Source organism: Montipora foliosa, chromosome 8 (assembly GCF_036669935.1).
Source record: "Montipora foliosa isolate CH-2021 chromosome 8, ASM3666993v2, whole genome shotgun sequence".
Taxonomy (NCBI): Eukaryota; Metazoa; Cnidaria; class Anthozoa; order Scleractinia; family Acroporidae; genus Montipora; species Montipora foliosa.
In genome coordinates, this window is record NC_090876.1 from 36532280 (window position 1) to 36545158 (window position 12879).

General features: G+C 39.0%; 1 protein-coding gene across 9 annotated transcripts in view; it reads left to right on the top strand.

Moving 5' to 3' along the window:
* LOC137968962 (RNA-binding motif, single-stranded-interacting protein 2-like) overlaps positions 1-12879 on the top strand; it is a 70270-nt gene that overhangs the window by 47804 nt on the left and 9587 nt on the right. For all 9 annotated transcript variants that reach the window (XM_068815447.1, XM_068815448.1, XM_068815451.1 and 6 more), the window contains 10 exons: positions 1865-1959; positions 2283-2344; positions 2610-2684; positions 2975-3003; positions 3982-4025; positions 5158-5212; positions 5650-5763; positions 6206-6439; positions 7507-7646; positions 9640-9685. In XM_068815447.1, the coding sequence (XP_068671548.1) occupies positions 1865-1959; positions 2283-2344; positions 2610-2684; positions 2975-3003; positions 3982-4025; positions 5158-5212; positions 5650-5763; positions 6206-6439; positions 7507-7646; positions 9640-9646 (855 nt within the window). In that variant the 3' untranslated portion in view covers positions 9647-9685. The remainder of the gene's footprint in view (positions 1-1864; positions 1960-2282; positions 2345-2609; positions 2685-2974; positions 3004-3981; positions 4026-5157; positions 5213-5649; positions 5764-6205; positions 6440-7506; positions 7647-9639; positions 9686-12879) is intronic.

Here is a 12879-nt window from a genome sequence, read left to right on the forward strand (position 1 = left end):
TTTTCATGGACGATTTGAAGCTGCATGAAAGGTCTGAAGAGGAGCTGGAGAGTTCAATCAATGTCGGTGGGTATTTTCACAGGTTATAGGGTTGGGGTTTGGGCTGGACAAGTGTGCGGTGTTGGTGTTGAAGCAAGGATTGAAGTTTCATTGTGAAGAAGTTGTGTTGCTAGATGGTCAGTTGGTGGGTAAGGTTGATGGGAAGGGTACAAGTGTTGGAGAGTGCAGATATTATGCAGAAGGTGATGAAGGAGGTGAAACAGGCGTATTTGAAGAGAGTGAAACTGTTGGCGAGGTCAAAGTTATACTGTGGGAATTTAGGGCAATAATTGTATGGACTATGGGAGTGGTGATACACAGTGCAGGGATTGTGGATTAAAGTGATTGGAAACTGAGGTTTAAGAGGTTTTAGGCATTCCACAAGAAGGGGAGTGTAGTGAGCTTGCATGTGAAGAGGAAGAATGGTAGGAGAGGATTGATCAGTGTATAATTATGATGCTGTGAAGTCGGGGGAACTTGGTCTGCTTGGATATGACAAGAAAAGGGATTGGTGAATGTTGACGGTTTTGTAGAGACACTGCAGGTGGGAGAAACAAAGAACGAGTACAAAAAGCAGGTGGAGAAGGCAAGGAAGGAGACATTTTGGGAGAAGATGTTGTATGGGAAGTTAATGAGAGATGTCAGGGAAGTGGCTTAGAGCTGGGTATTTGGGGAAGAGCATGGAGGGGCCCTGTAAACACATGCAGATAAGCTGCACCTTTTCCCCAAATATCGTCGCTAGAAATCAGGGGTGCGGCTTATCTGCGGGAACGTTTGAAAAAGGCTGCTTCTGGTGTCCAGTTTTCCATCCTCACATCTCATCTAATGCCTGGTTACTAAGCTATGAATGTTCTGAACGTGTAAAAATCCATGGAAAAACTGTGTTGAATGAAGAAATTCCTGTCGACAAATACCAGAAAAAGATCAATAATTATTATACGTCAAAGTTGGTAGAAACGATGTTCATTACATTAAAAGGCTAAAATTATGGGTATTTTCCGTTTCAATGTTAATGGTGAGTTTATGTTTGATGAACAGTGGATGAAGAAGACTTCTAAAAGACTCAACTTTCGATTTCTTTTGATTTCTTTGAAAGAACTTTCTTCCAAAATTTGAGCTGCTAAATTCAGGATGCCGCTTATCTGCGGATGCTTACTCTGCGAATGAGGTTTTTTCAGGCTACCATTGAGAAGGAGGATGTAGATCCAAAGTGTAGTGTGTGTGGCAAGGTGGTTGGGTCAGCTGGGCATGTTGCAAGTGGTTGTACTGGTTTTCCGCAGAGGGAGTATCAGAGGAAGCATGATTGGATGAGGTTGAGGGTGTACTGGGAGCTTTGTCAGAAGTATGGTGTGAATTGTGCTGATGTGTGGTGTAAGGTGGTCCCAAATCAGTTGAGGGTGTTGGAGGTTGAGAATGTGAAGATCTGGTGGGGATGGGAGTGTTGAGACCACAAAGATGGAACATAATCGTCCAAACATTACTGTGGTCGATTGAGCAACTCAGGAGCAGACATTAAATTTTGCCTATTTCTCGGTGCCTTGGGTAGGAATGTGGTGACTAAAGAGGATGAGAAAATCATAAACTACTTTGTTTTGACAAAGGAAATCAGAAAGCTGCATCACGTGTTGTGCCATTGGTGGTTAGTTGTTTAGGTGTGGTGTCCGGTCGATTAAACGAAACTACTGTACATCTTGTATAAGGACTCTTATAGGCCAATTTACTGGTAGCTGACCATACTGAAGCCTGCTAAATTTAAGGTTGGCCTTTTAAAATTTGGACCTTAAGATGTTAGAAATACCTCATTTAAACACTGTTTTTTCCCCAGAAATTAGAAGCAATGTTGAGAAGATATGGCAAGGTTATATCAACTAGAATACTAAGAGATACAGACCACGAGAGTAGAGGAGTGGGATTTGCAAGGTACATGTACAGTAGTTGTTGCTATGAAAGGTGGCACATGCTTTTGGTCCATATTGGGTTAAAGCATTACAATACTGCTCAGTGTATAAGTACTGCACAACTTTTGGCATCTGTTTTCTTGTCCACTCTTGTTTACCACTCCTGCTTATTTCAATATTGCTACTAAACGCTATGCTTTTTTAACTCTCACGTAAATGCTAGCATGGAGTCTCCTGGGGCCAGCACTCTAAAGACTACCATAATTAAATTTGTTAATTCGGTTATTTTAATGAGTGAAATTTTGGTGTTGTTCTATTCACTTTTTTGTTTATTAATTTCCTTAGGATGGAAAATACACAGATTTGTGAACAAATAATTAAAGATTTTAATGGAGAAAAGATTCCAGGTGAGACTAAAAAATGATGATGTTCTAAGCCATTGACTCCTAGGAGCGAGACTTGATAGATTTTACTCTGTCTAACATAAGTAGATTTGTTTGTCAATGGGGAGCAGTTTTAGAACTTAATGGGTTAATTAATATTGATTTTTATAGATGTACTTTTCATTGTATAATTAATTTTACTTCACGCTTGCAGTTTGAAATGACAACAAGGAATATGACTGTCTGGAAAAAAATTTAATCACTGGCAATACTGTTGTCTGCCCTACAGGTAGTATTGAATCACTAGTTGTGAAATTTGCTGATGGAGGTCCAAAGAAGAGACAGCAGAATCAACAAAACCATGGTAAGACCCAATGGTAATTTGCATCCCTGCCCATAGATTTTTAGGAAAGTACACACAGGCCAACACTTCTATTAGAGGTCTGAACTTGCCAACTGATCATTTTTATAGATCCTGGTAGTGAAAAACAAAATATTTTAGTGGGTTCCGCTAATTCCTCTCCTCTTGCCTTTGCAATTGATAATTCAAGCAAAAAGTCCACAATTGTGCACTTTCATCATCTCACATGTAGTTGCATCTTTTCTGTTGGATGCAGTTACATAGTCATTATGTTATCACTGTATGTTTTGCAGATAGTTCCTGGCCAATTAACAGGCAAGAGGTGAGTTTTCAACCTTTGCTGTGACATGTTATTGTAGGTAGACTTTAAGGTGTGTACAAGTACTGTTTAGGAAATACAGGGTGGCACAATTGGGACCTTTAGATTCTAGGACGAAGACGAGAATGAGTGCAAGATATAACTGCCCGTTTTTAGCGAAAATATGTAGACAATTATTTTATAACTTGGATGATTCAGCATGAGCAGCATACATGTAGGTTGCTCAGTTATTCTTACTGCCAATAATTGAGCCTTTTGAAGAATGCCCAAACTGCTACTGTATTGGTGACTTGTTTTGACTAAAAATAATGACAACAGTACCACGTTTTTCCCACCAAAATGACGGTGGTTTGCACGCGCTCACTGTTGCTCTATGAGAAAATCTCATAGTCATTCTCATTGTGGAATATAAGGCTCTCTATTAGGAGCTACATGTATGCCACATTATTTTACGGTGTTTTGGGGAAATCTTAAGTAAATCATGAGTTTAAAACTCAAAAATGATCATCTGGAATTCCTTCCTTTACTGATACAATTATTGTTACATCACAAAGAAGATGATTCTGAGCAAAAACGACCTTTATCAAGCCGATTTGCCATGAACATGTAAAACGTCGGGCCGACCTTTTTCAAGATTAAATGCAATCTGTTTTAATCTTGTCCATTTGCATCCATCCATGCCTCTCTTTCATTTTTCTGTATTTCTTTTATGTCAAAAGTTTTAAGTAGTTATTAACAGCCTCTACCCCCATTCAAAATCTTAATAGATTTTTCTCTATCTCATGCTAAACAAGTTTACGGGTGGATATGGGGGCATTCAGGAAAAAAAGGGTTCAAGCACCACCAGCCCACCACTTAGGGCCCTTTCCCATTATGCCAGACAGTCCAGACATACTAGCCATGGAAAATTACCAGGATGAGAGGGAAGTATTGCCACTTTTAATTTTGTGTGGTTTTTTTTTTGTTTTGTTTTTTATCAAGGGAGTCCCTTTGTTGGGGTATGATCCACTTGTTATGCAAAATGGGTAAGTACAAATCTCATTAATTAACAATTAGGCAATAGAGGATTTTTTCTGCATTTACATAGCCTCATCTAACCACAAGGGAGGGGGCGGGGGAGGGGGTAGGGGGTTGGGAGAATTGGAGACAATTATGCAAACCCAAGACGGAGTCGAGGGTTTGCATAACTGTCGAGAATTCTCCCAACACCTCGAATGTTTAGATGAGGCTATGTAAACATGGAAAAAAAATCCTCTATTGCTTTTATGAAATATTTCTCAAAAATAATTTGACAAATAAAGGAAAATGCGTTTTTTTTTACTTCTTGATTGAAACAGATTTTCTTGATACACGCTCAAATTTCCCACCAGCCAATCAAAATGAGCATCTGACAACATACAACCAATGAAAATTTGTGTTTTGTCACAGCCATGTTTAACATACTCTCATCCAAGCACAGCTATTGGCCAATAATTTTATAAGTGTGGTTTTCCACTGGCTGAGGAACAAAAGAAGCGGAAAACGTTTTTCTCACACACGGCTGGGAGTCTGGGTACAGGTGTGCAGGGGATTTCAGGTCATGTGGCGCATGTAAAGTTTCAGTTTTTGTTTTGCCATCTGCCATTGCCTGACATGCCCTGCTCACTCACCTGTGAAGTATTTTGTATAATGTAGTCAGTTGAGGTGAACTTATTCCCCAGCCACTTTTTTGTGTCATTGTAAGACAATTATGCTCTTACACTGTATGTTAATAAAGGTCAGGCTGTATGGTTCGGCTTGGCATGGCTCCCAGCTGTGTGTTATAATCGCTATTGTTGGTAGAAAACAGATCAAGTGTAGTCATAGTGCAAGCAGATTTGCATGTTGTCGGGCTGGTTTGATTCAAGGTGCATTTGTATTTTTAATGGAGAATACTAATTTTTAAATTGCACGCATGTTTGTAAGGGTATGTGCATTTTTAACATACATTTATATTCCACTGACTTCACAAACAGCTCAAAAATTTGACTGTAATAAAATTATTACAATAATTATTATTTAATATCCATTTGAAAAAATCAGATGTCATTACTACAGCTTACATGTATGTTATTTTCATTTATTCTTGATTTTGTGGGAGATGGCCCCAAAACTCTTTTCCACTTCTTTTTTGTTCAGGTCTACTGTAAACACATCAGCGAGAGTTACCCATGCTACAGTTCTCCCAGGGCAAGTGAGTAACCCTTTCATTGTAAGTTCAGTTTCACTCACAAGGCCAAATAAAGATTAAGGTCAAATAAAGATGGTGGGCCACAATCAGTTTTTTTTTTGTTGTAGAAAATTAATTTTCCTTTGCATGCCAACCAGTAGTAATTTCCATTGGACGAATAGGAAATGTTACACTAGCTGGTTGGATGTACAAGGATTCCTTTAGTGTGGATATAATTCAAAAATAATCCCCTCCTGATGAGCTAATGACTTACACATTTTTAATTGTGATAATCATAATGACAATTTTGTGTGCCACAATTAATGGTGCATGGCTTATCAATTTTCTTGTGAACAGTTATAACTGTATTTCTTGTACCTCAAAATGTAAATATCTATTACACCACTTATGTCCATCCTATAAGTAACCAGTGTTTTGCTTGTGATTGATGTCTTCATAAGGGAGCAACCTTTGTTCAAACAAATGTACCTTTGGCCTACCAGCTTGCTGCAGCAGCTGGAGGTGGAAGTTGGCTTCATCAACCCTACATTCAGATGCAGCATCAATTACAACCGGTGAGAACCCTGCTACATATACTTCATACTGCTTATCATTGTGGCATTCTCAGCTACATTTGAAAATCTTGAAGTACTTTGAACATTGTTAGAAAAGGAAGTCTAAATTTCAGAATTAGATTAATGTGTTTTATTCGTTCTTCCTTCAAGTCTCCAGTGGAGAGTAGTTCCCCAATCGTGACATTGTCAGTGATTAAGGGCATCATTCATTACAAACGCATACAGAATGTATGGTACCTATATATACACACTTATATCCAACAACAGCTTTCAAAAAAGTAGGTTTTTCTTCTTCTTTTTCTTTAATCTTGTATCACCAGATCATTTTCTTACATTGCCAAAATTAGTGGTTAAGCAAACTCTACAATGTAGTTTCCTTCTTTTACAAAGTTGTCTTGTTACCCAAGTGAAACTTACCAATGTGCATTTGCCTTTCATCTAGAGTCAACTTGCAACAGCTGCAGCAGCAGCAACTGCAGTAACACCCTCATCAATTGAACATACTGTTGCCCCACTGCAACAGAGCACTGTGCAGCACTTAGCAAATCAGATGAACCAACTACAAATGTCTGGGTCACAGTACATCACCAGTCCAGTTCACAGTTCATTCTCTCAAGCTTCATGGCAAATGATGCATCAGCATGGACAGCCACATCCGCACTACATGTCACTTGAGGTACAGCTGTATGAGATAAGCTCTGTAATATAAGGTGTGACAATAATATTGTAGATCTAGTAATAATACCGTGTGTTAACAGCAGCTATAGACCTTATTCATAAATGGCGGCCAATTTATATTCTTTTGTCGAAGTGCAAATTAGCCTACCAAGCCTCGATACCATACAGTGAATTGAAAAGAATTCTTGTTCTAAAATGAGGCTTGGTAGGCTAATTTGCATGTGGACAAAAGAATTATAAATGTGGCCGCCATTTATGAATAAGGTCTATGCTGTAATTTTTTCCCTCCTAACAATGGGTTTAAATACAAAGAACTTTACTAAGGTCAAGCCAGGGTTTCATTACTCAACTTGACCTGCTTAAAACTGAAACGGATGAGTCAGCTAGCTAACTTGGGAAAAAGGAAAAGATGTACATGTATTTATAGATTCACATACACTGAGAACAAAAGAAGAAAGTAAAGAGCATAAAATGTTATTGTACTCCTCTCACTGTTATCAATTCAACAAAATTTAATCCTTCTGTCTGTAAAGCATTAATTTTAATTTTGTTAAGTTTGCAAGGTACTTTCAAATCCTTCCTGTGCGCCCATTACACGTTCAAACATCAATTTGATTGTACAGCTGTAAGTTACACAGCCCGCCCTTGATTAGCTTTGCTGTAATTATGTGGTTGTGTATTCTCCACTTTGTTAAATTTAAACTACATGTATTGATGATGATGAATAGTTGCAATTAAAGTAGTGGGTGTTTAAAGAATCATTATTGACAAGTACATGTACAAGAAGCTCATTTGCTGAAGGTTAGCTTATGTGCAGTCTAAATGCCTGGAATTTCAGTCTGGAATGCTGAGTATTAGAGAGAGGTTACTATAATTATATGGACAATGGCTTCCCCCCTTATGACCAGAGCATTTGTACTGTACCTCTTGACTTCGCTTCACATAGTGAGACTTGTGTCATGTTGACCGCTCAAAATTAATGACATATAACACATTGAATGTGTCTTGACCTACTATGTCCATGAAATCTTGTACTTAAATTACTTTTTAACTGTGGAATTGCAGGACCATTCATTGGTAGGTGAGGGAGATCCCCTTGGGCCTCCTCCCATGTCACCACAAGCGGCTGGTCTGCCTCAGCATCTTTCTGATCATACTCAGTCAATGGAAGACCACAGAATGGGGAGCTACACATCTTATCAAAGGTATAATAGCAAATGATTAACAATACCCCTGGCTCAAAATTATAATTTTCGAGTGACCAAGGACAGATCTGTTTTCAATGTACTGTGCTAATCAATACTTGAAGTCTTAATTTGGAAGGACGCCTTGGTTAATGCACATGGTTCCACATAAACTTTAAGGCAGGTTGTCACCAGAAAAACTGGTGGGTTAATAAACTGGGGTTTTTAAAGGTCACTCCCCTTACTTTTTTCTGATATCTTTCACTCGATTTGTGCAACAGGTGTCCATGTTCATTGGTTTTTCCTACCCTCTCAGAGAACTGTCTCTAAATTTAATCTACTTGTAGAACAGTGAATTGCTCTTAAACAAATACATGCAGTAAGAATGTATGCCTAGAGGACACTCTTATTTTTTATAACATTATTGTTAATAAGAGTTACTTTATAACATTATTGTTAATAAGATTTACTTTAAAGCTCTTTCCTCTCCCAAGGCCGATGAGTCATGTACCCCCAACAGAAGTCTGGGGGGAGTATCAGTCTGGCCATTACATGTAATTTCTGATCTTTGATTTCTAAATGACCAGGCCCATGAATGATTGCAGCTAAAGATTATTTTTTATAATGCTGATTTTTTTTTTTTATGTACAGACTGTACATCCAATGCTGTAACTGCTAGTGCTTGTACAGTAAATAGTAATGACATCTATTTTTTTTTAATGGTGACTCCGAGGATACTCCGAAAAAAATCTTAAATTACTTGTTCATGTGCTCTACCACTGACTATAGGAGACTGTTCTGCATTACACTGCTATGATATAAAGTGTTGAAATGAAGAATAATTATTTGCAATATTATTGTATTAAAAGAGATGTGACATGTTAACACCTAGAGGCAGCAGAGAGGGAGGTACTTAAGTTTCTCCTACAGTGTTGTTTTCTCCTAAACCTCTCCCCTCTCCACTCACACTTCCGTGACTCATACCGAAACCTAGCCCCTCCCCCCCCCCCCTCCAATCTTTTCAAACCAGTGAATGAAATAAAGAGATGTATTTTTCAAACCTGCGACCCGCCAATAGACCAAATCAGCTTACTTAATGTTGTACCCAATTCAAATCTCTGGGGGTTATGATTCTTTGTGTATTATATTTGCATTACAATGTAACATTCACATTGAAATGATATGAAAATAGTTTTATTCCCAAAGGGTTTGAATCGGGTATTGAATCTGGTACAACATTTGAGTTAGCCCATTTATATGGGTTATTGACCAAGTTTTTTTTTTGCGTGTTTGGTCGAGGTCCATAAACACGCTAAAAAAGAACAAGGCCAGTGTCCAGTTATCTTGACCAAACAAGCTTGGTGAATAAAGGATTTAGTATATGAGATAAAACACCAAAACTTGCGGGACCAAGCGAGAAATCCGGAGCGGGCAGTATAACTCCATCTTGCCCACTCGGGTAGCCAATCACAGTGCGTGATTTGGTTCATCTTGCCCGATCACGGGGCTGGTCATATAATAAGGTCTCTTACTAGTTCTTACGCTCTACCAGTGAAGTGTAGGAGACTCAAGGGAGCTTCATTGTACATGGATGCAATGAAACGAGTTCAGTTCAGCTTGTAAAATTTACAGTTACATTCATAGCGACTTTATTACATTCAAATGACAGGTCATTGGAACTGTAACTATGAAATGGCCAAGTGGATTAATTCAAAGTTTCCTACTTTAGTACAGCTTTGTCACAAATGAAATCCACAAGTGCAGTACAAGTTTAAGAATAATAACCTTATTGGAGAAACATTTTGTCTTCACATTTCACACTGGATAAAATACACTTTCATGCTTAGTAATTCTAAAATTTAATAACTTATGGAGCTAATAAGCTTTCAGTATTCAATATGAACTTAATTTTAAGTGCTGCTCAAGCAAAGAAGCTTACACTAACGAGCTTTGGAATCACTTAATAATATTAACGCTGTTATAAAAAGACTATTTATTTTCCTTGTTGTTTTAGAAAATGATGATCCCACTACAAACAGGAAACATGCAAATTATTTAAAGTAAGTTCTCAGCGGAATTAAGTGCACGCGTGCAAGCTCTTAGCTTATAGATTACAACGTTAACTTACGTTGAAAACAGCGGCTGGTCAGTCTGAAAGAACCAAATGCGACGAGTGCCTCCTTGTTTTGACTTGAAGGTGAAATTGTCATCGTATTAAACGAGCAAAGAATCAAGATTGGCTCTTATTTTAGATAATTGTTGGCCATGTTTTCTCGCCATTTTGAAAAATTCTTGGGTTCTTCTTTCGTTAAATTTTCGTAAGCTTTCGGAATGTTTCGGACAACAATCTTCACGACGGCCATTTGTTGGCGGACTGCGAACGCAGACGTATTTTCTTCTGCGTTCGCATGCAATCCATTCACACACATTCCGCTTTACTGCGGTTTTCATAATTCTGCGGAATCTTACCATCAAGCGCTATAACCTATAAGCGCCAAACTGCGTATCTAGCCTACGTGTACAAAAATTTGGTTTTATCAACGGAGTTGATAATGTAAATTGGCCACCGTACAGAGATTCTAAAAGCTGACGTTTCGAGCGTTAGCCCTTCGTCAGAGCCTACGTGTAGCCGTACCCTCCTCCCGAAAGAAAAACGGCTACACGTAGGCCACCATCAATCAAATTTCCAAACATAGCCGGAAAGATCGACTCCGCCTCCGGAAAGTGAATTAGAATTTTTGTTTAGTTCACAGTTCCAACACCATTATGATATATTTTTAGAAATTCTTCAGTAAAATGTTTCGTACAGATTCCCATCGCTCTCCATCGCGGTCGAGTTCGAATGTAGGAATGTGACCCGTACCGTGGAACCCAAAGATGCTGATTGGTGATTTAGGTCACGCATCAATTGATTTCGTCATCTGTGGTTGGCGTCGGAAAGTTTGATTGATGGAAGCCAAAACGCAGTTTGGGCGTTGGCACTTGAAGATGAATTCCGCAGAATTATCAAAATCGCAGTAAAAGGAATCGGAATAGACGGGAAAATTCTTTTTCATTGTTACATTCTCACTCGAGTTTCGTTGCTGTTTAGAACGAATTCGGGAAATGCAGAAACAGGGAACAAGGGATCTTTAAAACAGGGAATCTTTAAAATAGGAAATCTGCGAATATGCCCGCGTCATTACATTCGTTTAGCATCATTAAACCATTTCATTCCTTTAGCGGGCTTAAAATTCACCATCTCCTTTATTAGAATGCCACAATTTCGCCATGTCCTATAGCGGTATGTAGACCAACAGAACATGATAGTCCCAGGAGTATCTTATTGTTGGTTTTCACTCTCGTGATCAACAACCATGTTTTTCCACGAAAAGAAAAATGTTTGCGTAATAATAGAATTAAATTCACGGAGAATTTGGTCGGGGCTCTAACATGGCCACCGTTTCTTTGTTTAGGGTCTCCAACATGGCGGCCGTGACGTCATGTAAAAAACCGAGAATAGTTCAGTAGAAGAGCGTCCGAACTAGTAATCGGATGGTCACAGGTTCGACTCCTTTTAAAAGCCCTCGGATTGTTTTTCTTATTATACCCGCGTCATTACTGAAAACAACGTGCCTACGGGCTTGGTATAATTAGCACCCTTGCCATTCACCGCGTTCATGCACGTGCGCTTCTCTTGATCATTTCAAGTCGGGCGTATCAATGAAAGTTTAGCAGGAAATTTTAATGCGGAAATCGTGGTTACAAGCATAAAATGACATTTGCTTTGGAGAGAGATTCATTTACCGCCTCCAAAAGTGATCCGTGAAACTTTATCTGATGTGGCCTCAGGGTTCTATAGTTTCCATTTTCTGAAGGACTGACTCTACAGAATTTGACATTTCACATTCATGACAATTTTATACGGCGGTGTTTGACGCAGAAATTCTCATCTCTGGATTGTTAGCGGTTTTTTCGGGGATTTCGTGAATAAGTGGTCCTTGTGTACTTCGTGAAACCTCCTACACCATGATGTCTTGTGGGGAAAAATTTAAACTTCCGTTTGCACTAAGTGTAAAAAAAAAAAGATCGCTCGCTTCGAAGGTCTTCCGCAGTTCAAGTGGAATAATCTCGGAGAACAAGACGTAATAGGTCAAAGGTCTTTCGGAGCCGTTTTTGTTACAAGATATACCTTCTTTAGCCGAAAATTCAACGCCGTGGCGAATAGTCCAAATCACACTAAAAGAAAACACACTTCGGAAACGGTGGAAAAATTTGCCGCCAGCGCGCCAACGTCGTCGTCTTTCCTGCGAGTCGTAAATTCACATTTCTACGGGGGACGGCGACGCGGGACTATGATATGGCCCAACGGCGTCGTCGTGCGAACGTCGTCGATTCGTTAGCTCCCTAATATGTTATTCATGTGTTATTGGCAAAAGTAAATATTACTGAAGAAACATTTTGGAATTAGTAATTAATGAAATGTTGACCTAAACCGGACTTACCGTTGATTAATTATCGGTGCGTTAAATGTCGCTATACAACTTTGTTGGTTTCACTTGTCACTTTCTCTTGGCCACGATTTCAAGAAAAAAGTTATGGTAGCAACTTGAAATAGATTTTAAAAACTGATAGCATCAAATGACGTTATAAGATTTAAAAAAAGAAGTCGTGAATAAAGCTGATTTCAGTTCACTGATCTATATTTCAACAAACAACGTTTCCATTTTTTAAGATTCTCCATTTTTGAACTTATTCCCTATTTTAAAGATTCCCTGTTTTCCCTTCAACCGACAAACGTTTCGACCGTTTGTTTTTGGAAATTCGCATTGCTCAATTATCGTAGCGATCTGGTCCGGGTTGCTCGAAGCATGGTTAGCGCTAACCAGCGTTAAATCACCATGGAAACCTATAGGTTTTGATACCTCTTAACCAACGGTTAGCGTTAACCAGCCTTCGAGCAACCGGTCCCTGATTGAATGAATTTCAGCTTTGGCGGGATTTTGATATATGAAAATTGTTCCACGGCACGCAATGCCTGTAGGGTGAACGTGGGCCTTTAAAGATTCCCCGTTCCCACATTCTCCGTTTCTAGATTTCCCGTTAGACTTGGTAACACCTGCTCTCTGTTTGAGTTGATCGTTGAGCTCCCTGTTCCGTTTCCTAAGGTAATAACTTTCCTTTTGAAATCGTCTAAGGCTTTTGGACAAGCCAGAACACTTATCACACGAAGGTGCACTAGGAAGCCTTTCCGCACCGACAGGAGTTTCGATGA